At 39.1% G+C, this 26,204-nt stretch overlaps 1 protein-coding gene across 7 annotated transcripts in view; it reads right to left on the reverse strand.

The window, feature by feature from the left end:
* Positions 1-443: 443 nt before the first annotated feature.
* ADD3 (adducin 3) overlaps positions 444-26,204 on the reverse strand; it is a 93,465-nt gene continuing 67,704 nt past the window's right edge. For 3 of the 7 annotated variants that reach the window (XM_032116075.1, XM_032116076.1, XM_032116074.1), the window contains exons 3-16: positions 25,370-25,593; positions 13,923-14,061; positions 12,386-12,537; positions 12,190-12,270; positions 10,979-11,128; positions 9,960-10,103; positions 9,773-9,871; positions 8,541-8,723; positions 7,958-8,215; positions 6,771-6,890; positions 5,400-5,489; positions 4,553-4,673; positions 3,537-3,632; positions 2,227-2,831 (exon numbers count right to left, since the gene is read on the reverse strand). In XM_032116075.1, coding sequence (XP_031971966.1) covers positions 2,533-2,831; positions 3,537-3,632; positions 4,553-4,673; positions 5,400-5,489; positions 6,771-6,890; positions 7,958-8,215; positions 8,541-8,723; positions 9,773-9,871; positions 9,960-10,103; positions 10,979-11,128; positions 12,190-12,270; positions 12,386-12,537; positions 13,923-14,061; positions 25,370-25,564 — 2,127 coding nt within the window. In that variant the 5' untranslated portion in view covers positions 25,565-25,593 and the 3' untranslated portion in view covers positions 2,227-2,532. Of the gene's footprint in view, positions 2,832-3,536; positions 3,633-4,552; positions 4,674-5,399; positions 5,490-6,770; positions 6,891-7,957; positions 8,216-8,540; positions 8,724-9,772; positions 9,872-9,959; positions 10,104-10,978; positions 11,129-12,189; positions 12,271-12,385; positions 12,538-13,922; positions 14,062-18,668; positions 18,755-25,369; positions 25,594-26,204 lie in introns of those variants that run through there. The other 4 variants (XM_032116073.1, XM_032116077.1, XM_032116079.1 and 1 more) reach the window with 4 other exon arrangements.

Raw genomic sequence — 26,204 nt, forward strand, 5'->3', positions numbered from 1 at the left:
TTAAGCTTTCCCTATAGGAAATCCTTTGTGCTATTAATAATAATTTTTAAAAAAATGCAATTTCTGCGAGCTATTTCCTTGCTCTGTACTTACTCAGCCCTAAAACCACCCCAGTCCCTCATGCTGTCACCCATGATCCCATGGTGCTGCAGAGCAGGAGGCAGCCCACGATGGGGAAGCCCAGACCCACCTGGGCTCAGAACAACCGCCTGGCAGTGCCCTGCCTTTTTCCACAGGCATGTCCACTTTCCTTTCCAGCATCTGCGACAGAGACAAAAGCTGTTCAACAGCAAGATCAGGTTATTTTCTTGCTGAGCTCTCAGGATAAGCACAAGCAAGAAGCTCTCTCCAGAATAAATTCTTGAGAAGCAACGTGCATAATCAAACCGTCTTCTCTACAAGCGAGAGATGTAAGTGTATAAACAAAAGGCTGCTATATGAAATCCATCTATTTAAAATACTGTTTATTTGTGATTTAACATTAATTAGCATTACATCTATGAGCAATTTCAGATAACATTTATATATTTTCCACAGGACACAAGAGTTGGCTGGCTCATTCTTTATGCCAAAGCAAGTAAATAGAGGCATTAGCAAAAGGTGCAAATAGTTCACGGTTGCATTTTAAAAAATATTTATGCACATTGCATTCATTTAGATATATTTTTAAAAAAGTTATGAAAAGCGTAGTTCACAGGTTACTGTTTCTACATATGTTGTAATACAACACAAATAATGTAGAACATAAAAAACAAAGTAAGCAACTGAAAGTTTCCACTATGATTAAAAACACTGATTCCAGTATTTAGTGACAGCTAGAAAATTGTTTCCAGGATCCATTCCAACATTGCATTATCACACTTACACGGTCAAAGCTAACCAGCCCCCGAACATGCTATAATCAACATTTTTGCATGCCAAACCACTCTCCAGCCATATTTAACAATTATATATTGTATAATATTTCAACCGGTAATTTGGGAATCACATGGATCTTAAAGATGTACTTCCTATTGCGATGACTGATTTACAGACGTTTGACACAGCGAAGAAACCCCTATGTTAATTTTTATGTTTAGTTTGTATTTACAATACAGTAAAAGTACTAAAATGACAATACAAGTAAAAATGAGTAAGTGGCAGTATCACCCTTACCCATGGCACTAGGCTCTGATTTGCTCTGGGTTCATCCAAAGGACAACACAGATTCACGAGACTCTTTTACAATATGAATGAAACTCAAGAAAAAACCCAAAGTGTTGCACTCTGCATGAATCCATACAAATTATTTAAAACATCTAATATGGAAATGTCACTCTGCTGATTTAATAAAAATATCCCGCAATCCGTATCATATATTTAAAAAAAATAATCACCGAACTTTTACTTTCTTTGTCTCCTCCTATTTCCCTACTATTTCACTTTCCCTTTTAACATTTTTGTTTCCTTCATTTGGTTATGTTAAGAGATTATTTTTCTTCATTCATTAGCAATACCATGAGAGATAAAAAGAACAACCCACAAGTAATTTTTAAACATGAATCCAGTTCAATTTTATATGCTTTTATCCTTTGATTTTGAAGTCCCTGGATTCCTGAATTATATTTAAGTATACTCTAAACCAAGCATTCTTAAATACACTCTAACTATGAAATGCTTGGTTCACATGCTTATAATACCTTTATACTGAATGGTATACAAACATTTGAACATATAAAATCTTCTTTTTGTTTTGCCAGTTAAACTAAATTATCAATGTTAAGTGTATAAAATCCCCCTTCTTGAAAAATAAGGGTTTCCCCCGCCCCAACTGATAGAATAAAAAAGAAGTCTTCAAAAATTATATTTCACTAAAATGAAATATTTGGCAAAAAAGTTATTGAATAATGGAATTCTTCAGACATTTTGTATAATTCCAAATAAACTTTCTCTTACACAGTTTTTCCCCTAGTATTATGTGCCAGTGTATAATATTTCTATATGAGCTAATCTTAAAAAAGATGTAAAGGTGTGCTGTTAATATGTACCCACTCAAACAGGGGTACAGAAACATAAAATATATGGTCAAAAACCACAATACAAAAATGTATGATCTGGTTTCCAAATGAGACAGCAGTTTTAAAAAGTCATATGATCACTCAACAGTAACTTTAATAAAGACTTTAACTGTACTGAAAATTTTAAGGTCTGCAAAATACTCCAAGCAGAACTTGCTGCTGCATACTGTGATGGTATTTGACCTTGCTATGATGGTAATTGAGCACCTGCCAGTGTAGTTCTACATGAAACTAATCAATGTTTCCAACCCTCATAGCAATTTTGGACACAGCTAAGTGAGAGATGAATTAATTTGCAATTAACATGAAAGGTTTTTTTTTTTGTCTCTTTGTTTGGTTTCTTTAAAGCAAAACCTCTTCCAGTTTCTACTTGTTTAGGTTAAAAGTCCAGTTACTGCACACCCCTAACACTACGCTGTTAATGGTGAACTTAAACGTTTAAAATGTGCAATGTCTCCTCACAACAGGACTGCACTTACGCTTCCACCTTCTCCTTCTTTTTACTCTTTTTCAGGAAGGATGGGGTGCGGAATTTCTTCTTCTTCTTCGAAGGGGATTTGGAAGGTGACCCTTCAGGGGACAGGGCCTCTTCTATCTTTTCAGAGCCTTTAATGGTAATCTCTACGCTCTCCACAGTACTCATGGTTAACTGACTGACCCTCTTGGTGAGATCTTCTTCCACGTCGTGGGCATCTTCCTTCCCGTTCACCACCACAACTGGCATCTCCACAGATATGAGGTTGGCATTCTGGGTGTAGAAATCCTCATGATTTTCTGAAAGAGCAAATGATTTTGCAATTATTTATGTAGACTCTCATGCAAAAAAACCCAGTATTGAGACAAAGCCTGCGAGTCTGGACTGTGATCCAAAGAATGAAACCCGAAGTGCTTAGATGTGTTTTTTAACCCTTTATCCACACTCTTAGTTGCTGTAAGCAGACAACACAGTGAAAATGTCATTAAAGGAAAATGAGATAAAAATCTAACTTTATCTCTGCCAAGTGCATGCACAGCTCAAGCTGTATAGAGTATGTACAAATACAGTCTACACAGCACACATAGTCTCAAGCACAGTCAAATTACACTTTACTGCAAGAGACTGATTTACAAAAACATAGCCATTCCATACAGAAGGCATTGGAGAACCTGCCTTTTAAAACACCTACTTAGACTTCTGGAGAAGTCTTAAGCAAAAAAACTAATCTTAACATTTTCAGTAAAATAGAAGTATAATATCTATTTGCTCCACCTGGTTAATATCTAGGTTTCAGCATGCCCTTAGTTGTTTTCTGGTTGTGAGAATTAGGTATTAGAAAAAAATTGGGAAATATTGTTTTCTGGACAGAGCACCACCCAAACTTTGAAGAAGAGGGCTCCTTTTGACTCAGTTGACTTCATGCAAGTGTAAAAGTGCAGCAGAAGAGTGGAGAACCTGGGTTATTGGAGCCCTTGGCATTGTACAGAAATTGCATGGAATACCTTCTAATCTTTCTGGGACATTTTGCGGGGATTGAGTTTGTGACTGAATTTGTGATACAGATGAACCGTCATCTGAGAATAACTCCTGTTCAGCATCTGCAGGACAAGATGTGAGTTAGTAGCCAAGCAAAAGTGAAAATCAAGCAAGAGTGTCAGTGCTGGTGCTACAAGATTTACAGCTCTGCTACAGCTTCGTGTTGCTCATGCTCACAACAGCACAAAGTTACAATACACCGTTGAAACTCTAAAGAATTAGGGCATTACTTGTTTTATCTGCTAAAAATCAGTATATATTAGTTCTTTATCGGAAAGCATTAACAAAGGTGGCAAGGCTGCATTCCAGGTAGCATGCCCCATGGTTTTATCTAGCCCTAAGTCACAGTCTGCCGGTACAATAAGCTATTACACTATGTCCTGAGTGTGACATATGGCAAAGTTGTTCTATTACACAGTATTAGTGAAGAACAATTCACAGTAAGTGCTACTGTTAAAAATTAAAATCAACCCTGAATTAGCAATTCTCTATGGAATAGTAGTATTGGAAGAAGATGTGAAAAGTGAAAGTAGATGAGACTTGCACACTGGGAGAACAGAAGTAAAATTAAAGAAGCCAGGGCCAAACATCTCAGTAAACTTTCGCTTGGTTGGGCACAGACTTGAGCAACTTGATCTAACTTTAGCATCATCTCTGAGGAGGAGTTGGATTAAGATGACCTTCATGGACTCTCGCACCTTCAGTTATTCTATATTCTGACACAAAAATTCATCATGCTAACTTGTGTTTTTGTCAACCCCATTTCTGTGCAAACCTTTCATTGCTTTAATTTCAGCACTAACTAAAGTAAAAGAACAAACTACATGTAACAAAAGAATTCTACCACCTCAAGGAATGATTCGTTCTAAACTAGCTGCCAACAGTATACACTAATAATTAACATGCACACAACTTTTACAGTAGATATTTTCAAGCTTATTATTAAAATGTAAACCCCAACAATTCAATCCACACCGCTAACCTTCCAACCCCTGCTGCTTGCGCTCAATGGTTTTCTTGTACTCCTCCAGTTCCTTTTCGGTGAGGTGGCTGAATGGGTTGGGTGGTGCCGGTGGCGCGTGCTCGTCATCAAACTGCATTGGCTGGGAAACAGAAAGCCACAGAATTTAACAGTTACAGAATAAGAAGCAACAAGCAAAACGTGCAGGGCTAATGTATCTTCTTTTTTTTAGCCAAAGTTTGTTGACAAAGTTTTGGCAGGGAATACAGAATTAAAACATCGATGTACTAACTGTTGGATAGCTGGAAACTCCTAGACGTATAGAACTCCAATTCCAATTCATCAAAATTTCTTGGATAACCTTATTAGGGATACCTATACTGTTTGGAAGTATATTCTGTTCAAGAAAAGGTTAATATGGGCAGGTAAGAAACTGGTAACCCTCTCTCCCAATAAGAAGCCTGTTTCTAATGAAAGCTGTCTTCTACATGGTCACATCCCACCTTTTAAACTCAGCTATTTCTGGGACTCCATTGTTACCTTAAGCATCACTTCCACAGGCTAATGAAGGCTATTTTTGGCCCATGCATTCTAAAGTTCTTCCTCTCTCACTTAAATGATCTTACACAAGGATCCTACTTCATTAATATTAATAGCAGCAGACTTAACATGCATATCTCAATTTGAAACTAACATTTTAAACCTTTAAAATGAAACATGAATAAGATGTATCAGAGCTCTAAAACTGGCATTAAAATAATCAGTTCTAACAAGACACTTAGAATGAAAATGGGCCAAGCTGACATTTGAAAAACAGGCAGCCAAATAACCTGAACAGCTGTAAATTAGTTAATTATGTTGTACTCACTGAACTCGGCTTTTTATCCACAACAATCCCTGCGAGCAGCTGAGACTGAGGTCCTGCTGTCTTCAGGTCATATCGGTTTTGCTCCCTTATCTATAGAGAGAAAATAAACCAGGTTAGAAAGAGATATTTCTCTTTAGTAAATCCTATGCCCATCAGCTTTGCAAAGCCACTAACACAGGCGGCAGTGAGTGGCTGGAGGATCAAGCTGTATGCTGCTGCACCTAAAAATTAGGAACTCTTCTTCCACCTCAAAATACACAGCATATGTTGTTTAGCTCTTTCAGTACTCCCAAATGTTCACCCTAGTCCCAATTCCTGCACTTCATGTAAGCCAACATTTAGAAATAAGCTCCCAGGAATAGTCCCTGAACCTGTCCTCTCCACCTCACACATCAGCTATTGGAGAAAACTCTGTGATCACAAAGGTTGGTGAAGTTTTTCCTTCTGTGAATAGTTTATTTTTTCCTTAAACTAACAGCCCTAGCTTTTAATTGTCAATGCTTATGAGACTGACCGATCAGATATAAATATAAATATCAATACAGATCATATAAAAAAAATCCTACAGCAGAAACTTAGGAATAAACTCTCTATGAGCAAGTGACATGCATGAATTTAAAAATCATTGCCTGGGACATGTATTATTAATCTCTAGATGATTAGAGGGTGCCTTTCCAGTTCTGAGGAAGGGAGTTACTCCTTCTAACTCCACTTCAGTCCCCAAGGACACTGATATAGTGCTTTCCAAGAAAGAAAAAAAAATACGCAATCAAATGAAAAAATTCCTGAATATCTGTTAATATAGTTATGCTGAGGGCGGAATATTTGGTCAGTCTGATAATCAGTGTCTTTCATGCTGGAAGGGAAAAGCAGAAAGATATTTCTGTTTACAGAGAGGTCCAGCAATAATCTCTCATTTTTTTTTTTTACTGCCATTAGAAATTCCAGCTTAACAAGCACTAGGCAAATTAAAACAGAACAGAGCAAGATTAGAGTCTGAGATTGAATCATGCTGCAGATGACGCACAGCAATTCGGTTCATGTTGACACCTAACTACCTACTAAATAAAATGCTAAATAACAGGGACTACCATTTCCAATCTATTATTTTCAGAGTTAATACTCATCCTTCATCAGACTATTGCACTCAAAGTTTAAATATATAAATACTGCATACATATCTACAGACTTTATGTATATCACACATTTAAATACATGTTTTTGATGCCAGAAATCACATATAACGTAAGAACCTTCTTAATGAAATCAAAACATTTGAAAATGTTATTTTACTGCTCTGCTGAATCATTACTTGAACACATATTTTTATTTGGCAATGTTAGAATTTTCAGTTTATTACACTTCTTTTACCTTATTTCTCTTTTCCAACACTTCACTTGGGTTTGTGTTTAGGGGAACAAATTGGTTTGGATCTTCAATTTTGATTGGCGTCCCTCCACTAGTCTTGGAGGAGTCATCAGCTTTCATCCACTTAAAGGGGGGGGGGGGTGGGGAAGACATTAAAAAACCCAGTATTATTGGAAATGAACAATTCTCTGTGGTGTCTTACTGTTAAAGAAGAGGTATCAAGAAAGGACTTTCTGACTTTATTCTCAATTCCACATGACATCTAAAAAATAATCCCAACCCCTTACATGTTTGTGTGTTTTCCCAAGAGGATTTAAGTTGCCTTGAACAAGATTACTTTTTGTAAACATTAACATACATTCCTGAAAAATGCAGTGTTAGCTGTGTGCTAATGATGCTGTATTTAGAAAAGATCACACTTTCTAGTAACTGGCACGTAGATCCAGAGCCCTTGTTCATGCAATCGACTTCCACCTCTGCTGACCACACATTGACTAGATTTTTCCCTTCTCAAGCAGGGTTCTGAGGGTGTTTTTCCCAAACTCAAGTTTAGAAACCTGCCAGCCTGCCAGCAGGAGGAGCTGATGCTTTTACAGCTGTACTGCGTGACTGGGAGTAGATGAAGAGCAGTAACACGTTCTTGTAGTCCCACGAGGGCCACCTCTCTGCAGGCTGGAAACTAAGTGTAAGCATCCTGCTGAGCTGCAGGAGGGGGAAAATCTTTATCATCATTAAAAGCCTGTAGCATGAACAGACCTTTCGAAAGCTGTTTTCAGTAAGCTCACAAATAGAAAAGGGGCAGCTAGAGATGAATTAGAGCTCGTGTCTCCCTCATGTAAAAAAAGAACAACCCACGGGTGACTTAAAACCTTACTATATTTGGTGGATAACTAATAGCACAAGAAGATCTGGTAGAAAAACTGTTTTCAACTTCAGGAATAAGAAGAGATGGTTAGAACTGCAAAATCATGGTTAAATTTTATCATAAACTGTTACTCTTGCAGTCAACCCCTCCCTCCCCAAACAAAGGAGACCCTCAGTACCAATGTCATTAAGTCCCCGAAAAGCCTGTTTTAATTAGCTCAATAAATTTATTTGCTAATCCTGTTTAAGATTTCCTCATATAAACTGTGCATAACTTACTTTCAAGTAGGGCAAAATCTAAGTGACTGCCCAACGTATCAACCTACCGTGATCTTAGTCCTGGGACTTGCTTCCCCATTCCAGGACTCCTCAGGCACATTAACTTTCAAGTATGTGTTTGGAGAGTTCAGCCATCTTGTCTTCTCTCTCTGTTGCCTCTGTGCAAGGAATTTCAGGGGGGAAAGTGGGACTGTATCATCTTCAAAGGAAAAGGCAGTCACAGTGGCTGGGATCTCGACGTCACTCTTATGTCTAGGTTTTTCTCTGACTAATGGTTGCCTATAGGCATAGCCAGTTCTGTATCCCTGTGGAGGAGGAAAATAAGAAAAGAATGTTTAAACATATAAAATAAAACTTTTTACTATTAAACTACTATACATTTGTAAGATGGTGGGACAAAATTGAAGCTCAAAGCATGATAAATTCTTACTAAAACAGAATACTGCTGTCAGAAACAGTATGACAAATTAAACTTCACATAATGAAGAGATTTTCTACCTCTTACATTTACTCTGTCTTCATTTTAGAACTCACAGAGAAACCAGAAAAAACTGTTTGCTTTGACAGAAGTTACTCCTACACTCAAAAGTTTACAGGACTATATGGATACCACCATCAACATGCTCTTACCAGGTTGTCCAGCATCCTCATGAGAGCTTCAAATTCTTGCTCCCCAACTTTCCATTTTTGTTGTGAAGCCATATTAACTCCACCTCCTCCCATTGCTGCCACGGCGTGGGTGGAAGGCTTGAACTTCTGCAGATCCAGTAGTAGGAGATTGTCTATCCCACCTGCTCCAGCTAGTGCATGAACCTGCAGACATCATGGAGGATATTTGATTTGTGAAAAGGCTTTTGTATTCTCTGCTTTTCTGAATTTGCAGCAGAAGCTTGCTTAAATACATGCTGCAGTTATTTCTCAGGCTAGTTTTCTACTGTCCAAAAAATGTATTAAAATACACAGCAAGTGACTGTTACAGAAAGCATTATACCATCTACTAATAACTGCACTTTAAAAGGAGTAGATTCAAACACTTGATTTCAGAGTACCTTAAAAAAACCTTTCTGCATCACAAGATTAAAAATTTTTCATTTTTCTAGCTGTTTCAAAATGAAATAGTGACTGAACTCAAAATAAATGGCAGGGAAGGGCAAGGAAGGAAAGGAGTGGGAGCCTGCCATTTGCACATCCAAATGCCTCTTTGGGAGGACAGGATCACTGGGGAACAAGCATAAAGTGACAAAGTTTCTGGAGATGGGCTTAAAAGTTATGAAAGGTGAGAACACTTTCGGTGGTCTCTTTTCACAGGCTATAGGTAACATCTGGATACCTAACTAGGTAGCTAAAGTTAGACAAAATGGAAACAACTGAATTAGTGATTCAAGTTATTTTTAAATGTGCTACCCTCTACCATTGCTCTAAAGACCTCCTTTTAATTTGGTTTCACAAATCTGTGATCACAGAGAGACGCTTCTTTTCTTGTCACAACATTCAGCTTCAATAAAGGAGCTGGCTCTCAAGAGATCTTAAATCACACTTCCCCATGCAGTGAGTACCAGCAAATGTATCATCTGACAGATTCCCTGCATGAGGCTCACTCTGCACAGCATGGAACAAAACCTTCTGTACCCTTCAGAGCGTAACACCACGGAGACTGTGTCAGAGTTCCTAGAATGAGTATTTGTGCCGTTCCTTCACTGATTCCCTGATTATTCCAGTCTTTCTGACTTTGTCCTGGTAAACAGGATTACTAGATTCCACAACCCCAAAATTGTGTAATGTTAGAGATCTTCCCATCTGGGATGTAATCTGTAACTCTGCAGCACAAGTGTTTGAAATTAAACAGATAAATTCTCTCTCACCTGAGTTTCACAGGCCAGTTGCACATTGAAAATATAGTGGAATGCTTCTTCCAGTGTCTCTCCTAGTGCTACCACACCATGGTTTCTCAAGACTAATACCTAGTAAATGAAGACACTAATGTTAAATGGTAGAAACTGGAGCAGGGCATGAAAATTGTTTATGAAGAGCACGAATGAGGCTGAATACCTTGCAACTGGGTCCAAGAACTTTTTGAAGCTGAATTCTCTCTTCCTGTTCATCAAGAGATCCCTGGTAGTCGTAATAAGCAACATCTCCCAGAATCAGAGCCTCTTGTGATATGGGAAGGATGCCACACTTCATAGAAGAAACCTGTTTCATGAAAATGAAATGCTGATAACTAGGAAATTTGAAACTCTTAAAACTCACATCCCAACCACCCAAGCCTTAGCAGGGTGCACTTTTTATCTTTGCTGGAAGAGAGGCAAACTCTGTAATGAAAGCTTAGAAACAATCTCCCCCATACCAGTCTAATTTGCAATAGGGTGACAGAGGTGCTGCTACTCAACCTAGGGACAGATTAACTAGAGCAAAAGACAATTTTTTCCAACTAAGTTAATTTTTGCGGATTCTATCCATGTTTAATTCTCATCTTACTTAATGGTTTGTTCTTCTTTCCCACACTTATGACTTCAAAAAGCTAGTAAAAAAGAAATTAATAATTCCTTTTTATTTTGTCTGTAGGCAAGGAATGCATATGTGTATATGCATTTCTAGATAAAATAATAAGAATTTAGTTATTTCAAACCAATTCTTTCAGGCCGCCTTACATTTACTATACAGACCATTTAAAGTTTATGTTAACTATAACATTTAAATAGTGAGGTAAATTCAAACTAAGTGTAACTACTAATTAAACCACTTAAAAACGGAGCTGCATAATGCAATTGATGATGATTTATACAGCACATTATATTATCTAGGATGCTATAAATGAAGCCTCTGTAAACTATTTGCTTTACAACCGCCTCAACCTGAGTATAACAATCTCTGAGCATCAGTTTATTCTGGTCCCATTCCACTGCGGTGGCTCAGCCCTCTCTCTTTCTTTTTGATAACCTCACACTTTTATTTACCAGTGCAGAGTCGACATTAAAACAAAAATGAAACTCCTGTGAGCAGAAATATGCCCTATGTTCATAAGGTAAAGCTGTTTTCTTTCAGTCGGTGCCAGAAGGAAGACTTACAGCAGCTGTGGCAGGGGTGTGTATGTGTATGACACATCTGACATCGGGGCGCGTGGAGTAGATGGCCACGTGTGGACTGAAGCCTACACTGTCAATACTGAGAGCTGTGCTTCCCTGGTCCACTACATCTCCTAGGATGTTCACTTTAACCTGAAAAAGGCAAAGAAACACATGATATTCAAAAGTTTTGAGACAACTTTGGTTATCTAGAAAATACCCTTCCTTTCTTATTTAGCACCAAATTTCCCCACACATATTGAGGGCTCAGAGCATGAAAAAAAGTAGGAGAGCAGCCATGAATCTGTGTGTCAATAAACCACCCTGCTGTACAAGCCCTTGACAGCTGTTGGAAGTTCAGCCATGGAAGAAGTAAGAATAAGACTCTGATACAACATATATTCTGCTTCAGTCTAGCTGACCTTTCCCTGTTTCTGACTTTTAAAAACGCATTTCATTAACATTTCCTACATTTTTAATAAAAAGATAATTCAGAAATTTCCAGTAAGAGCATTCAATGCACAAGGAATTTTCAGATTCGTGAGAACATTAAAATAGTAATTTCTGGATCAACAACAAACTACAGCAGGGTCATATCTCATTTGGGTTCTGTGTTTGCTATGTAAAACTATCAATCTCATTTTGGTACCCCTTTCACCTCGAGGCAGTTTCTTTACAGATATGCACTGACATGAAGAGCATATGCCAGGTTCTGCACCAAAAGATGTGTGATTTAGCACATTTACCTAAGTGATTTACCACTGCCTAAATACCAGCTTGTTACTTCACCCAGCTCATTTGTTGGGCCTGGGGAGGATTATTCGACTTTATCTCCTCACTTTTAAAGGTAAGAGCTGATTCTGATAACACTACTCCTACAGAGTAATTTCACATGTATTACCACACTGCCAGGTTATAAAAGGCTGCTGCTACACTGAGGCTACTGATGAGCTTCATCAGACAGGAAAACAAAACTTTGCTGCTCCACACTGAAGCTGAGGACAAAGAAACAGAAAGTAATGCTAAACCCAGGAAGAAACACTGACAACAAAGGGTGCTATTATCTGAGCAGTTAATCAGCTTTTCATCTGGTGGGTAAATATTAAAAAAACTCAAACAACAGCATAATTATAGACGTCCATTTTAGCAGCCACAAAAGTATTTTAGAAAACAGGTTGAGTCTTGGTGGTTACTACAGCAGGTGAATCACGTACCAAATTAGAAGCTGAAGCTTCAGAAAAGGACAGCCCTCTTGGCATGATTAGAATGTGGTCATGTTCTTTGCTTACTCTTACCTGCAAAGGAGACAGGAAATGGATTACTGATCTAATTTACATTATTCAGGAGGAAAAATAATTTGAATGAATGGGTGAAATTCTAAATATATTTTTTTTTGTCTAAAATACTTACTGTGATATAGGCATTTGGCAAATGTGCCCACCCAAACAAGTCAGCCAACCTATATAAACTGGCTAACTTGCAACGAGTAAGTTTTTCTCCCTTAACAAACGAGGAGGTATCTACCCCAGGTAGGTCATTGATGGGTGTAATCATTCCATGGCCTGAAAAACAGACAAAAATAGACAATGGACAGTTGGACAATTAAATATATTTCCAGCTATGCCATGATGTTCCAGGTGGAGTGTACTTAAATTGTTAGCAAAGCAGTACCAGCATTTATTAAACTGGATAAAGTATTTCCCTGAACTTTCTACTGAATCAATATCCTGCATAGAACTGGAACTGTGCTTTAAGACATTTGTCATTAATGAAGTGTTTTTACTTGTCACTTTGAGGTTTTTTTCTTGCAGGATAAGACATTCCTTGTGGACTTCTGACACCAGCAAAACTAACTTGAAGAGACATCTCAGTCTCAGAACTTCAATTCAGTCCTAATGAAGAAATTAGGATTAGTGCAAGAGTTCTCAAACCCTTAGACAGAAGAAATCCCCTCTTAACAGAGAAATCACAAAGATCAATTTCTCTCTTTGACTTGTGACTACACAAACATACCCTTGTCCCCTTCATGAATGCATGATAGCCTTTTGACAGCTCACAACCTTTGTTTAGAGGGAAAGTTAAGACCAAAACAGGTAAAAGTAATTTTGGTTTTCAACAATAGGAGTGTGCAGTTTGAGATCAGTGCCCTGTCTCTGGCAAAAGCAGCAGAGACAACAGCAGGATGCAGTCTCAGTGACCAACCAGAGACATGAACACGGGGTTATTTGGGCTCTCTGTTCTCTTCCACTCGTTTTGTTAAATAAACCCTGAAGTACCATTTTGGGACCAAATCTCCAAAGATGATGAATGCTGACAGCTGCCACTGTACTTCAGGCTTGTAAGCTCCCATATAATGTCCACCCACAGAACTTAAATTGACTTGAACATCTCAGTGCTTCATGACTTGGAAAGAAGAACTTGGGTGTTAACTGCGAGATCCCTGAGACATCTTTACAAGTAGAGTGCAGACTAGAAGCTGTTCTTAAATGTGGGAGCTGTTTATCTGATGATTCAGTTTGCCAGGGTATTCTCCTCAGCTCAGGGTACTTTTTTTTTTTTTTTAGTAACAATTTATATGCAAGAGTAGAAAAATAAAGAAACTAAATGGTAATGTATTTCACATCTCCGTTTATATTCATGTTAAACTCCTAATAGTAACAGGGCACATCATTTTGTTCCCTATGTCAGTTAAACTTCTATTAACAAATTATAGAATAACTGAGTTTGAGGATTCCAACCATTTTGGATATCATTATACAAATCAAAGAATTTGAGAGAAAGAAGCCTAAAAAGGCAAGTTAAAGCTACCATCTGCACTACTTCACAGCTGAAGCAAGCTCTGACAGAATTTTTATTCAAGGAAAGAGGAGATCCCAGCATGGCTAAGCCCTGGTAACAATTAAAAAAAAAAAGAAAAAAAGAGCAGTTAAATGTATAATTCACTTACTGAGTGAAGATGTGGAAAAACCTGTAAAAGTGCTCGCTGTGATGTATTCAGCAATCTGCTGTAATGCAAGCAGTCCAGTAGGGTTATTGCCCTTCTTCATCTGTTCTTGAATAAGGCATTCCAGATCTTCTCTAAAAGCCTGTAGAAACATTTGAGAATCATCAAGGAAACCTGGCCTTGATAATCTTATTTCTATTATAGGTGGGGCTGGCAGTTTTGCCTCTTATTAACGTTACATGAAACTTCCCCTTAGACTTTGTTTTTAGCTGTTTTAACTTTGCCAGACTTCATCATCCAGCCTAAACTTTGTACACTAGATATTGGCAATTTGGGGGGCAGAAAGCAGGAGTTTGGTCACAGAGGATTTACTATTTCCCAGTACATGCCAAGATAAAATGTATTTTTTTTTAAATGATAAAACCCATTTTTATCAATAATTGAAGTGTTGTCCGTATTTTGGAAGAGGTACTTGAAATTCAATCAGGATGTGTTGCTTTCTGTGCTGGATATTTTTTTTATAATATAATCCCTCTGAAAACCCATTCGAACTTTATCAAGTTACAAACAACTGGAAAACTGGAGCTCATCCATGCTCAAGTAATATCCCAGACATGCAAAAAGTAGAAGGAATGCTATCTCCTCTCTATTTCTTTCCTTACCCAGAGGGAAGAAACCCTTCCTTCTTTTTCTGAATAAAGTGACTACAAGCCCAAGAGATAAACCCTTGCAGAATATATCACAAAAAAGTTTTCATAGTATCAAATTTCATACACTATGGACTGTGGACAAAGCCTGTTCCTTTGAGATGATAAACAGATTATTCCCTATCTACAACAAACCCCTGTCCTAGAATCACTGCAGTCCTGACATTTCTAGACAAAGTAAATTCTGTTCCTTCAAATTTCCATTATAGGTTACATTTTCTACCCCTCTCATTTCTTCTTGGTGGCATCTTGCAGCTTTTCCCAAAACTAGCAGTACCCAAAGCTGCACACAACACAAGCTGAGGTGGATTGTGAACACTCCTCCTGGTTCATTCCAAAAAGACATTTGGTGTCTTTACCACACAGCTGGCTCCTAACAGAAGTCCAGACTATTCCCTGTAAGTAATCGCTCCTTTCAGTCTGCCTTCCTTAGCAGAGCACTTGCTCTCAATTAAAGAAAGAAAACAGTTCTGTATGACAAATGTAATTTCTTCACTGAATTTTAATTCAGTCCTTCAAAACACCCACTTTATTGGGCAAAATCCACCAATCTCTTGAGTCTGTTCACCAACAAGTTTTGATTAGTAAGACAGACTGCTAGTGACCACCCTCCCCCCTGCCAAAACATCCTCAAGACTCTACTTGGTACAGCCTCCTCAGCTGGACAGTTGAGCCTCCATAACTACTAATTACCAACTTTTCAGATATCTGTGCTCTCCTTAGAATAATTTTTTCAGGATCATGTCTGTACCTAAGACTTGCCAGATTTCCATAAGTAAAGCCTCTAAAAATTGCCACTGACTGACTCTGCATGGATCTGTTGCACAGATCTCTTAGTTTAGACCAGAATATTCACATGGCATCCCCCAAACAGCTGAACAACTTCTCACCAGCCTGAAGATGCACAGGCAAAGTCAGATTTTTCTCTTTAGTGGCTGCTGTTTGTAAGGTCTACGCAGCAGGAGAAAGGAGCAGATGAGGAAAAGGAAAGGAAAAACATGGAATCAAGTGAGGAAAGGAACCTAACTGGGAGAAAAGAAGTGGAGGACACGGAGAAATGGCCATAAACTGAAATACGTGAAGCTCCACCTCAACATGAGGAAGAACTTTAGATCAAGGGTAGCAGAGCACTGGAACAGGCCGCCCAGTTATCTGTATTATATTAAATTATTCCTCCTTCAATTCAACAAGGACTATAAAAAAGATCTGCAAAAACATTAACATTAAACTCTTATTAGTCATATTCAGACTTCTGGCATTTTTTTTTTAACCTGTACAAGTAATGTTACTTCCATAGCAGATAAAAAGGTGATATAATATATTTTGGGAAATTTTTGACAGAAAGATTTTTTAGTTTATTGCCTACTGTATTTTTAATTCTTCTGCTTTTTGGTCATGTTATTTTCATTCTTCTGAGCTTAGTTTTGCACCTTGATGCTAACAGTAGTATGTTACACAATTGCTGAGACTGCTACAAATGAGGATTTAGTGTTGTATCAACAATTTTGTTAAACCAAACAAGCAGATTCCCTTAAAAATAGTTTTAGAAATAAGAGAAGATAGGTAAGAGCCAGTAAAGTGGCAAATGTGGAGGTTTGGGATGAACTGTAAAGCAGGTGAGAATATAGATGAAGTGCATAAAATCAAGTATGCAATTTATCCACATGCCAGAGTATAAAGATGTTTTTTAGCAGCCTTCAGCCTGTCTCACGGATATCTGTGAATATTTCAATACATTTCATTCACTGCTACACACCTTTAAAACTTGGAACTGTATATCCTTAGATAAACATCCCACATGTGTTAATACAACCTTCTTCCATTTCTGGTAATCCCAGTGGGCTCCTATGAAGGGCACCACCTTCTTGTGGTCAACAATTTACCTTTAATAAGAGCCATTAAATGAATGATATTTATTGGATATTTATTTCACTGTGCAAGACTGATTTCTGTAAAACCACTACCTTGCAGGGCTCTGATTCTGGGGTCTGACCCATTCAGCAGGAGGAGCCTGCATCTGAAAACCTGAGTAGAGCCTGGAGACCAAGTGGTTTGGTTTTGCTTTGATTTGTGAGTTTGTAATAAGCTTATATATGTGTGGCATTACACTGCCCACAAGTGATCAAGCAAGTCATACAAGCATGTCACACTGGAGAGAGATGTTTTCAAAGAGATGACAAGTGTGCTGCTCTGGCACAAAGCAGGTATTTTTCAAGTGGAAAGGTCACTGGTAATTTCAGATGTAGTATTTGACAAGAAAATGCTGACAAAGGAAAAACTCTACCGTCAGGTGAATGAAAAATCATGTTATTCAGCTGTATGCTCAGCATTGCTCAATCAAGGGAAAGTTTCAGCCCTGGGATTTAGCAGGCTCCTTGGGTACATGTGCATTGTTTTGTTTGTTTGAAACCACTCTGACTTTAGACATGAGATACTAAGAGCAGTGACTTCTTACACTGGGGTGGGTGCAAGTCCCAAAGTGAGCAGCACAGCACTTCATGGCTGCCCATGATCCTGCCAACACAGCTGGACTCAGGCACCTGCTGTGCCTGCACACAGCCAAGATGTAGCCTGGATAACGCATCCCTCCACAGCTGGGACTCATTTCCTGTTTGCACAAGCATCCTTCTGCCTTCAGGGACCTCACCTGCCCAGCCAAGCACCTGTATCCCCCCTTGTTTGTGCTGGAACAGCACTTCAAGCATCAGACTGACAGTTTGCATAGGAAACATTCCATGGTATGAACACTGGGCCCACGACAGCTACTGGAAAGGAGGTACAGTAACATTTCAGACAAGATGCACAACTGGGAGGATGCTGAGCAGGGCTTTTATTCACCTGGCAGCAGCAGACAGCTATGTGAGTAGCCTGACTTTGGCGGAATGCAGGCTGCAGCTCTGCTTCCACCTCACCCACCTTCTGAGTGCCACTCCACCACCTTGCTCTGAGACATAAATTTCCCCACAACTCACCAGTAAAAATGAACAGGGCAGCTCAGCCTGTTCCTAAAACTGTTTCCAGAACACCACTCTTCCCAAAACTGTAGTCAGCTTTTTAGCAGCCTTACATGGTACTGCACAGCCTGCAGAACAGACACAGCTTTTCTTGATGGAGTCTTTAGTAGAATGATTAGGTCAAGGTCTTTCTAATATCATAAAATTACTTCTCCAGAACTACTTGCAATCATCTTCCAAATACACATCATAGACTTAGTTTAGATGGAAAAATCTTTCAACTTAGACCAGCAACAGTTCTCTGAAACTCAAGAGTAAAGTTAACAAGCTCAGTTCTGACTCATTTACTTTCATTTTCTTTCAGAAGTACAATCTGAGTTGACAGGGTAAATTTGGGCTTTTAAGAATCAAAGCAACATTTCCATGTACCAGTTGACAACTAGTACTTTTCAGTCAACGTATACAGGAAGAACTAGAATAATCAACTTGCTAGAATAACCTATGGTACATGGATACACACATATATAGTGCAGAACAATGATGTTGCTAAAAAGCTTGGTATTAATTGCTTCATCTTGGTAGGCAGCTCTCTGAGGATGTTAAGAAGTACACAGGCTTATAAGTACACAGTATTTTGACTATCTGTGCTGTTTCTTATTTGTTGACCACTGATTTCTACATGTATCCAACTCAAAAGAAGTAGAAATAAAATCATAAGCAAATAAGTATGCAAGTCATCTACAAATACTCCACACCATTGCAAACCTTTAAGAGGAGAAAGCATGTGCTCATTAAAAGCACATTAGGACTAATTACAGTAATGACCAAACAGTTTCATGTCATTCTACAGGAAAGTAGCTAAAAAAGATATGTGAGGCCCCTACCTTTCATAGCAGCACTGCTGTTAGATTAAAAGCTGTTGAATAATACAAGAAACCCATTCACCCATTTTCACTTTTGCCCATTTTGATCAGTTTCTAATATCTTAAATCCATTTTAGAAAAGGGTATAACTCAACTTATCTAAACGTGCCCACACAGAGTCTCTAAGTCAAATCTCTACCACTGAAGGAAAGTTTCAAAACTTAACTGGTATTTTGTCCTCGAGAGCGAAGAGATGTTAATTTTGATTCCTGTGCTGTAAACACAGCTGCCCGTGAGAGGAAGACCTTCACCGAAACAGCCGACACAGCTCCTAACAGGCTCTTTCAAGACTGGAGTTCAGATACAAACAACGGGTGGCCCTAAGTGGAAAAGGGTGGAGCTGGCCACAAAAAAACCGCCAGTGAGTGAAGGCTGGCGGGGAGAAGATAAGAGTCACAAAAAGTGTTTGTCAATGCTGTGAAAGAGAACAAGGGGGAGGGGGCTTCATGTTAAGACAAAAAGAAATAGGCTCAGTAAGAAGTATGGGGAATTAGCCAAAGTTACAATGACCTCCTCTCTTGCACTGAAGGTGAGGGTAGCTGGGCTGGATTTAGTGACTCGGCTGACAGCAAGGCGGTCCCCACACACAGCTCAGCCTGTGCCAGTTTTTCCGGCTCCTCTAACCTGGTGCACACTGGCTTTCCTCTCTGAGCTGCAGCAGTGTTTACTCCTGTGATAAGCAGCCTAGAGGTACCCTATGATTACAGCCAAACCTGAAGCACTGAACTCCTTTGCCAAGTCCATCTCCAGCACACCCAGCTCCCAGAGCCCCAGCGCCAACCACTCACACAACTGCTGCTCTGCATGGGGGTCTGGGTCCCTCCCTCGTGTTCTCTCGTGGAGTAAAGCCATACTATACATCTGGCTAAATGGAACGTAAATGAAATTTAATGAATGTAAATGGAATGTACAATGAAATGTAAAATGCTAGAAGAAATCAAATTTCAGCTCATCAGGGGTCTCACGCATTTCTGAGCATAATTAACTGGGTTTTTCAGTAAGTGCAGGACTTGGAAGGGTGGGAGCACACATGGTGGCGATGCACTAGGAGGGATGGCAGAGCTCTTGCAGAGTGTTCTGGATGCACATGCTCCTAGCAGCCAAGGAGGAAGGTCACCAGTTATGGCTTTCCAAGGTTTTCCAGGTTCAACATGTATCTGTTGGCATTTATATCTAATGAAAAAAACACCACAGTTCAAACCAAGTGGAAAGGAGCAGTATGGAAATAGAGGGGATTGAGAGGTAACCTATTTTTAAGGTAAGAAAGCAGGGAAATGTGACGTACACTTGAGGTGCAGGACATTGGTATGAATTTACAGTGCACCATGGCAGCTATAGAAATGATAACTAGGGATTGGGATTTCTTGGGTCCTCACAGAGATCTAGTGGATGGCCTTGATTTGAGACATTACCCTGAACACCAATTCCCTCTCACTTAAAACATTGTCACAGTGCAGAGGGGATCTTTAAGGGACATTTTGGAGTGTGTCTTCAATGATGTGTCAAGTTGAGCTCTTGCCTCTGGGTGAACAAAATGCTGCACAGGTTGTATGATGAAAGCATGCAATTAAATAAGCTCTTGCAGAGAGAGGAGAGTCATGACTTCCCAGCAGGATGTCGGGAAGATGTCACAGAAGACAAAAGCCAGAGCAAGGAGCTGCAAGGCGAGAGGACTGCCCAGTGAGGAGGTCCTCAGGTGAAATAAAAGGTTGTGAGTCCTTTGTGGCCAAGAGGTGAGGCTCCTGAAGGATTTGAAAGGCTTTTGAACTTCTGAGAAAAGAGCAGTAAAAGCCAAAACATATGAGGAACTGAAAGGACTTTGATACTTTTAAGAAAATAAACTCCCCAAAAAGGGAGTGGTATTGCAAAAATACTGGATGCTCACTCGATACAAAATACAGTAAGCTAAACAACTGCAAAAGCTACGGAAAAAATAAATTACATCATCCTTCATCTCTGTCCTGATGGTTTGAAAATAACATAGCCAGAAAAAAAACCTCAAGTGTAGGTGGGATTGCTTGTTTTTGAGGAGAAAAATCTGCCTGCATGCTGCATACTAAGGCAGACCCCTGAATAGAAGAGTTGCTAAGCTGTATAGTTATCTCCCCACTTTTTTTGGGCAAGACCAGCTAGTGTGGGAGGCAGGGGGGTGTGTGCATATACAAGGCAGGAAGGGAGGCACAGTAGAGAAGTACATTTTTAACCTCAGCATAACCCCCCAAAATTTTGCAATCTGTATAGCTTGACCGGAACCTTCCTGCAATGGCAGTGTCAAGCCAGAATGGCCCTGAACAACCTGAAGAGTCATGATGGATTGGTAGACACTCTCTGGATCCAGCATGAAATTGAAATAAAGCCTGATGGGATCCTGCCAACACAGAGCTCAACTTAAGAAAAAAATAAACAAGCTCCAAATAGCTGTGTTTTATACGTAAAAATAGCAAACACACATCCAACGGGTCTCAAGAAGCCACACAAAACTTCACTGTTAAATTAAAAACATATATTAGACATTTAAATTCCAATAACCAGGCATTTTTATGTTTACATGAAACAGCTGTTCCACTCATTGCTTCAGACACAACTTCTTACATCAGTAAAAAGAATGAAGTATATCTTATATAAAAGCATATTTTTGTATAAGAATGCATCCTCTTCAATTTCCACCCTCACCTGTAGCTTTCCTTCCAATACACCAATATAAAGGTATGTAAGGTACTCCTCAGTGCAATCTAAGCCCTGATCCTAATTTCCTGTTAGGTTACATACACTGTCCCGTTAGCTGAAGGCTGTAGTTAGCTTTTCTGCTTTTCTGCTGCTTTTCTTCTGACCATTGTTTCACATGGTCTCTCTGCACTGGAAGCAGTGTGGCATTGCTGCCTGCCTGCAGAAACATCCAACACCTTCCCTGCTTCACAGTGGCTGTGGGGATTTTCTTCCAATCTATATATTCATTCAGCTCCTCAGTGCTGAACTGGCTGTTCAGTTTTCACAAACACCATAACTGCACAACCACTGCCCTTTTTTTTAAAAAGAGTGTTTTAAGAGTTTCTGGTTGCTATGGTGATGGCATCAGAGAAATGCTGGAAGGAATAAAGGCCGTAACTAAAATAAGGGATTTGATGGTACAGCAAATATATTTTTGCTCTGTGAAAGACATAGTTATTCTGTGTAACAAGCAACATATGACTGTTTAGCATACAGGCAAAACTGTTTTTAATTGCAGACTTAAGTTGGAAAATATAAAAAACCCCAAAACAACCAACATATCTTTTCAGATTTTGGATATATTATAGTAATGCCCTAGGTTTTAACTTTTATATTTTTCAAATCCTGTGCTGCTTAGTGTGTAACTCTGAAGTTTCTTGAAGCCTGTTAATTTCTGCTCTCTCGTGCCAGGTAGACATAACAAAGCCTCTCTGGGCCTGCTCTTCAAGGACAACCAGATCATCCTAGGCCCAAAAAGAATAAACCAAAAGCCTCTGAGAAGGGGGCAAGCTGAGGGGAAATTACATCATTAAATGGAAGCATTAACTGGAGAATTAACCCTGATATGCAAATGAACCAAACCTATAAAAGCGTGAAGAACTCGTGACTTGTCGTCCATCTTAGGTCCAGTTTGAGAATAGCCTCTGGCTCTGGGTGTACCTTTGAAGGCCTTTCAAATAAATACCGACCTTACTCCCTTACTCCTGTCTAGATTCTGTTTTAGGTGGCCTCTCAAGGCATCAATAGTACAAGTATCTTGGACCTAATAAGCAATAAAATTAGTCCACTGCATAAATGTAGTACCTTTCCTTTAAAAATAACAACTTGCTACCTGAATCCTCTGAAACTGAAGTCATTACTAAAATAACCCTAAATGGCTTTATGCTAAAGATTGGCCAGCAGTACTTCTGGATGCTATCAGCCTGCTCAGGCCCAGCTGATCTTAATTTCTTTCCACCTTTCTAACATACACAGAACAGCAAATGTGTTCAGTTTATCAGATTCTCCAGGCTATCAGATGCTCAGGAGCTACATGCATATTAGGCAAACACATCTGAGAACTCAACTGATAATGCCAGGACATTCTCCATGGGCAATGGTCAGAGAACAACTCTGATTTGTTTAAGGTTTATTATGAACAGACTCGAAGACATTAGCAAACATGGAAATAGCTTTTCAGTAGCTTTTAAATTATTTAATTTAGGAAAGGGAAATTGCACATCAGAGAGGAGTAGTCAGATTGCACACTAGTATGGGCACCAAACAGCACATCAGAGAGATGCAGCAGCTTGATGTCTGAAGATGTGTGGTCAGGCCTGTAGCCCTTACAGGCCTAACAGCCCTTACTGAATAAAATATACTGTGGTTCCTGAAATATATTCTCTAATTTATTTTCTTGCTGAAGGATTTAGATTTTCCTACTTGAAAGAAAGAAAGAAAAAAGCTCATTAATAAAGCCAGATTAAATTAGTACCTAAGCTTCCTACTATGTGACACTGATTAACCCTTTAATTTTGGACCTTTGCTCACAGAAAGCGCATGTTCAAAGCTCACCTCAACTCCATACATGTTTGTGTACTTTTAAGACAGTTACTATCCTTGCTAGATACACTTAATATTTCCTAATACTTGCCAGAAGAGGAGTCAATGACTATTTCTTTGATCTGAATGCATTTATCAAGGCTTGGTGAAGATATGCATTTCTATATCTAAGACTCGGCAAAGATTTACAAGCAAAGCAAGCTCTTCCTTAAACTGTGTCTCATAACTTCTCTTCCTCTTCTTGTAAACACCTTCAAACTATATTCTCTCTGTCAAGCGGAATAGTCCAGAAAAGCAACTAAGTTCTATAAAAATGTCTAACACAATGTAACTCTGCAGCTAGAGAACAAAAACACTATGGACAACACTCATCAATTCAACCTGTGTTACACAGACTGGCAACAGGAACAATACTTTCTGTCCATTTTGTGATGAATTTTAAATTCAGGAGAACAAGGTAAATGTTTTCAGTCCCAGGAACTGGCACACAGCAACTGGAGCCTGGAAAAAATGCCGCACCTTTCACCCCCAAATTAATTACGAAATTCTCTTGGTGGACATTTGGAGACAGATACTGTATAAAAATATTTTCATTTCCTCATGTGAGGAATCACAGCAGAGTTCCTCTAAATTTTCTGTATCAGGAAAAGAGAGGATAAAAGGCGATACTTGAGGGGAAATGGGAGCTCAGACAACTCCTCTTCGTGCCTGATCACACACTCAGCTCCCATGTTCCCATTTCTCTGTAAGCCAAGCAGGCAGCACGCCCCTGGCTTATTTGGACAACTGTTCCCTTACACAACAAAACCTTGCAACTTATTGGCAGCTCTGAACAGTCACTTTCCAAAAAGTGCTGGCTCAGCTTCTCTTGCAGCAGCCCAGCAGCTCTCTGTCCTGCAATCTTCTGTTAAAACAGCAACCTAAACTCAGGGGTTTATACCCTTCTTCATGCCCCTCCCTAAAATCTGCATGCTTACACTGCATCTAGTAATAAAAACAACATAGAGGCTGCAGCAAAAGGACATTAATTACATCTGGCAGACTTGGCAAAAGGTGCCCCAAAATGTTAATGAAATAGTTGTGCTCATCAGATTCAATACTGTCATCAAAAGGACCAAAAAAACGATCCCCATAAACAAACCCAAATGATCTCTCCCACTTATTTTTATCTGTTAGGCTGAAGATTCAGTCTTTGCTTTGAGTCCTGGCTGCTCATAATGCGAGTATTTGAACAGGAATGAGTAGACTCTGATCACATTTTACAACTGAGTATTTAACATAAAATTATAATGATTAAAATATTATGCAGTACCTCCTTATTTTCTTTATAAAAGAGCCTGGCTGCAAACCCAAGCTTGCACAAATTGACTTGAAAAATAATAAATTCCTTAGTCAACAGGTTCACATTATACTCAAAGCAACACACAGATCCAAGAGACACTCCACGACAACACTTTAGCAAACAATCCTGTTATTCATGGATGACTATAATAGGGTGATTACTAACAGCTGTTTGCAATCTCATTACATATGGAAAAGCTTCAAAAAAAATTACAGAAGCACCCCAATTTACAGAGGAACTGAAGACAGAAGGATCTGTAAAGCTGCTTAGCCCCTTCCCAGTCCCATTATCCTCAATACTCACATTACACCCGGATACCCCCAAAGATCACCCCACAGGCCTTACTCATTCCCTACGGCTTCAAAATACTAAAGGCAACAGTATTACTTTCCAATGTATTCATCAGGTTAAACTCAAAGAATACAAGTATTAAAATATAAATTAAAATGACTATGAGCGTGGTTCAATAGATTTAATAGTTTTATATGTAGTCTACACAAGTACTCAACTTACACAACCAGTAGATGAGCGCTAATATGGCCAAGTAGGGGTACAGTCACCCTCAAGGACATAAAAAGAACATACTCTAGCTTTTAAACAAACTTAACCCAATTATAAATGTTAATTAAAGCATTCCTGATGCAAATGATAGGTTAATATTCAAACCCAGAAAGCAGAACACCACGTAATGCCCTAATTTGTTCCTATTTGACCGGTGACTCCTTCACTCTCTTCCCTGCCCCTAAGTTTTAATTAGGAACCCTGCAGCCAGCCACATTTTTCTGTAATACTGCAATGAACCATAAGAATATAAAAGTATCAGGACAAAAAACAACACAATAAAGGCTGCTTGTCCACTATGCCAACAAAATGCCAGATAATCTGTTCAGTGACTTTTCTTAAAAGATGGTCCAGAGATATTCTACCTAGCTGTGACACAGATTTCTTTTTTTATAACACCCTTTCCTTTTTACTCCCCATTAATGGCACTCACAGGGCTCTGTAGTATCTGGGTGACCCTCTTCCTCTGCTCCATCATATTGAAGTCCTGTCTCAGGTCAGGGGACATGTTTCTCTCCCGGAGATACTCTGCGTCATTCTCATTGATGCGATCAAAGTACCGCTCTTTGTGAGGCATCGTGGCCGGGGGAGGAGTAGTGATCACCACCTGGCTAGCATCAGCACTCATGCTTCAACACTGTGGATGGAAGGCTTCCCCTGAAACAAACAGAAAACAGGGAACAATGTTAATTCAAAGGAGGGCAGTGCATACAACTTCCAAGTCTGGACACAACTAAATGTCCCTCCTCATCTCTGCAGATCATCTAAAATGAAAGAAGAACAAGTGAATAACTACCACAATTAGAAAATTTAGGAAAAATTCTAGAAAATTGTTTAAAAACCATTAGTAAGTTCTTTGATAGTGCACAACCATCTCTATTCAAGGTAAAATAAAAACCCAACAGCATACAATTAAGAATAACATTTGAAATTACCATTGTGCATTTTATGACAAACTTTCCTGTATCATTTTAAACTGCCCTTATCACCTCCTGAGGTTTTTACACAGCTCTCCTTCCTGAGCTGTTCAAGCAAACACCCAGAAGACAAGGCCTGCTTAATATCTGCTCAGAGCTCATCTCCCAACTTGAATGAAGAAATTCCTCAATTACAGCATTTTCAAAGCATCTCATAACCCCAGCTTAAATAAAAGGCTTCAGGACATTCAAAGACCACCAGGGAATTTCCACAGGGCTCCAGCTGGTGCCTGCTCTTTCATGAGACACTTAAGAGATGTTGAGGGAACTGCAGAGAAGGTTGCATGTTGG

This window comes from Corvus moneduloides, chromosome 8 (assembly GCF_009650955.1).
Source record: "Corvus moneduloides isolate bCorMon1 chromosome 8, bCorMon1.pri, whole genome shotgun sequence".
In the NCBI taxonomy this organism is placed as follows: domain Eukaryota; kingdom Metazoa; phylum Chordata; class Aves; order Passeriformes; family Corvidae; genus Corvus; species Corvus moneduloides.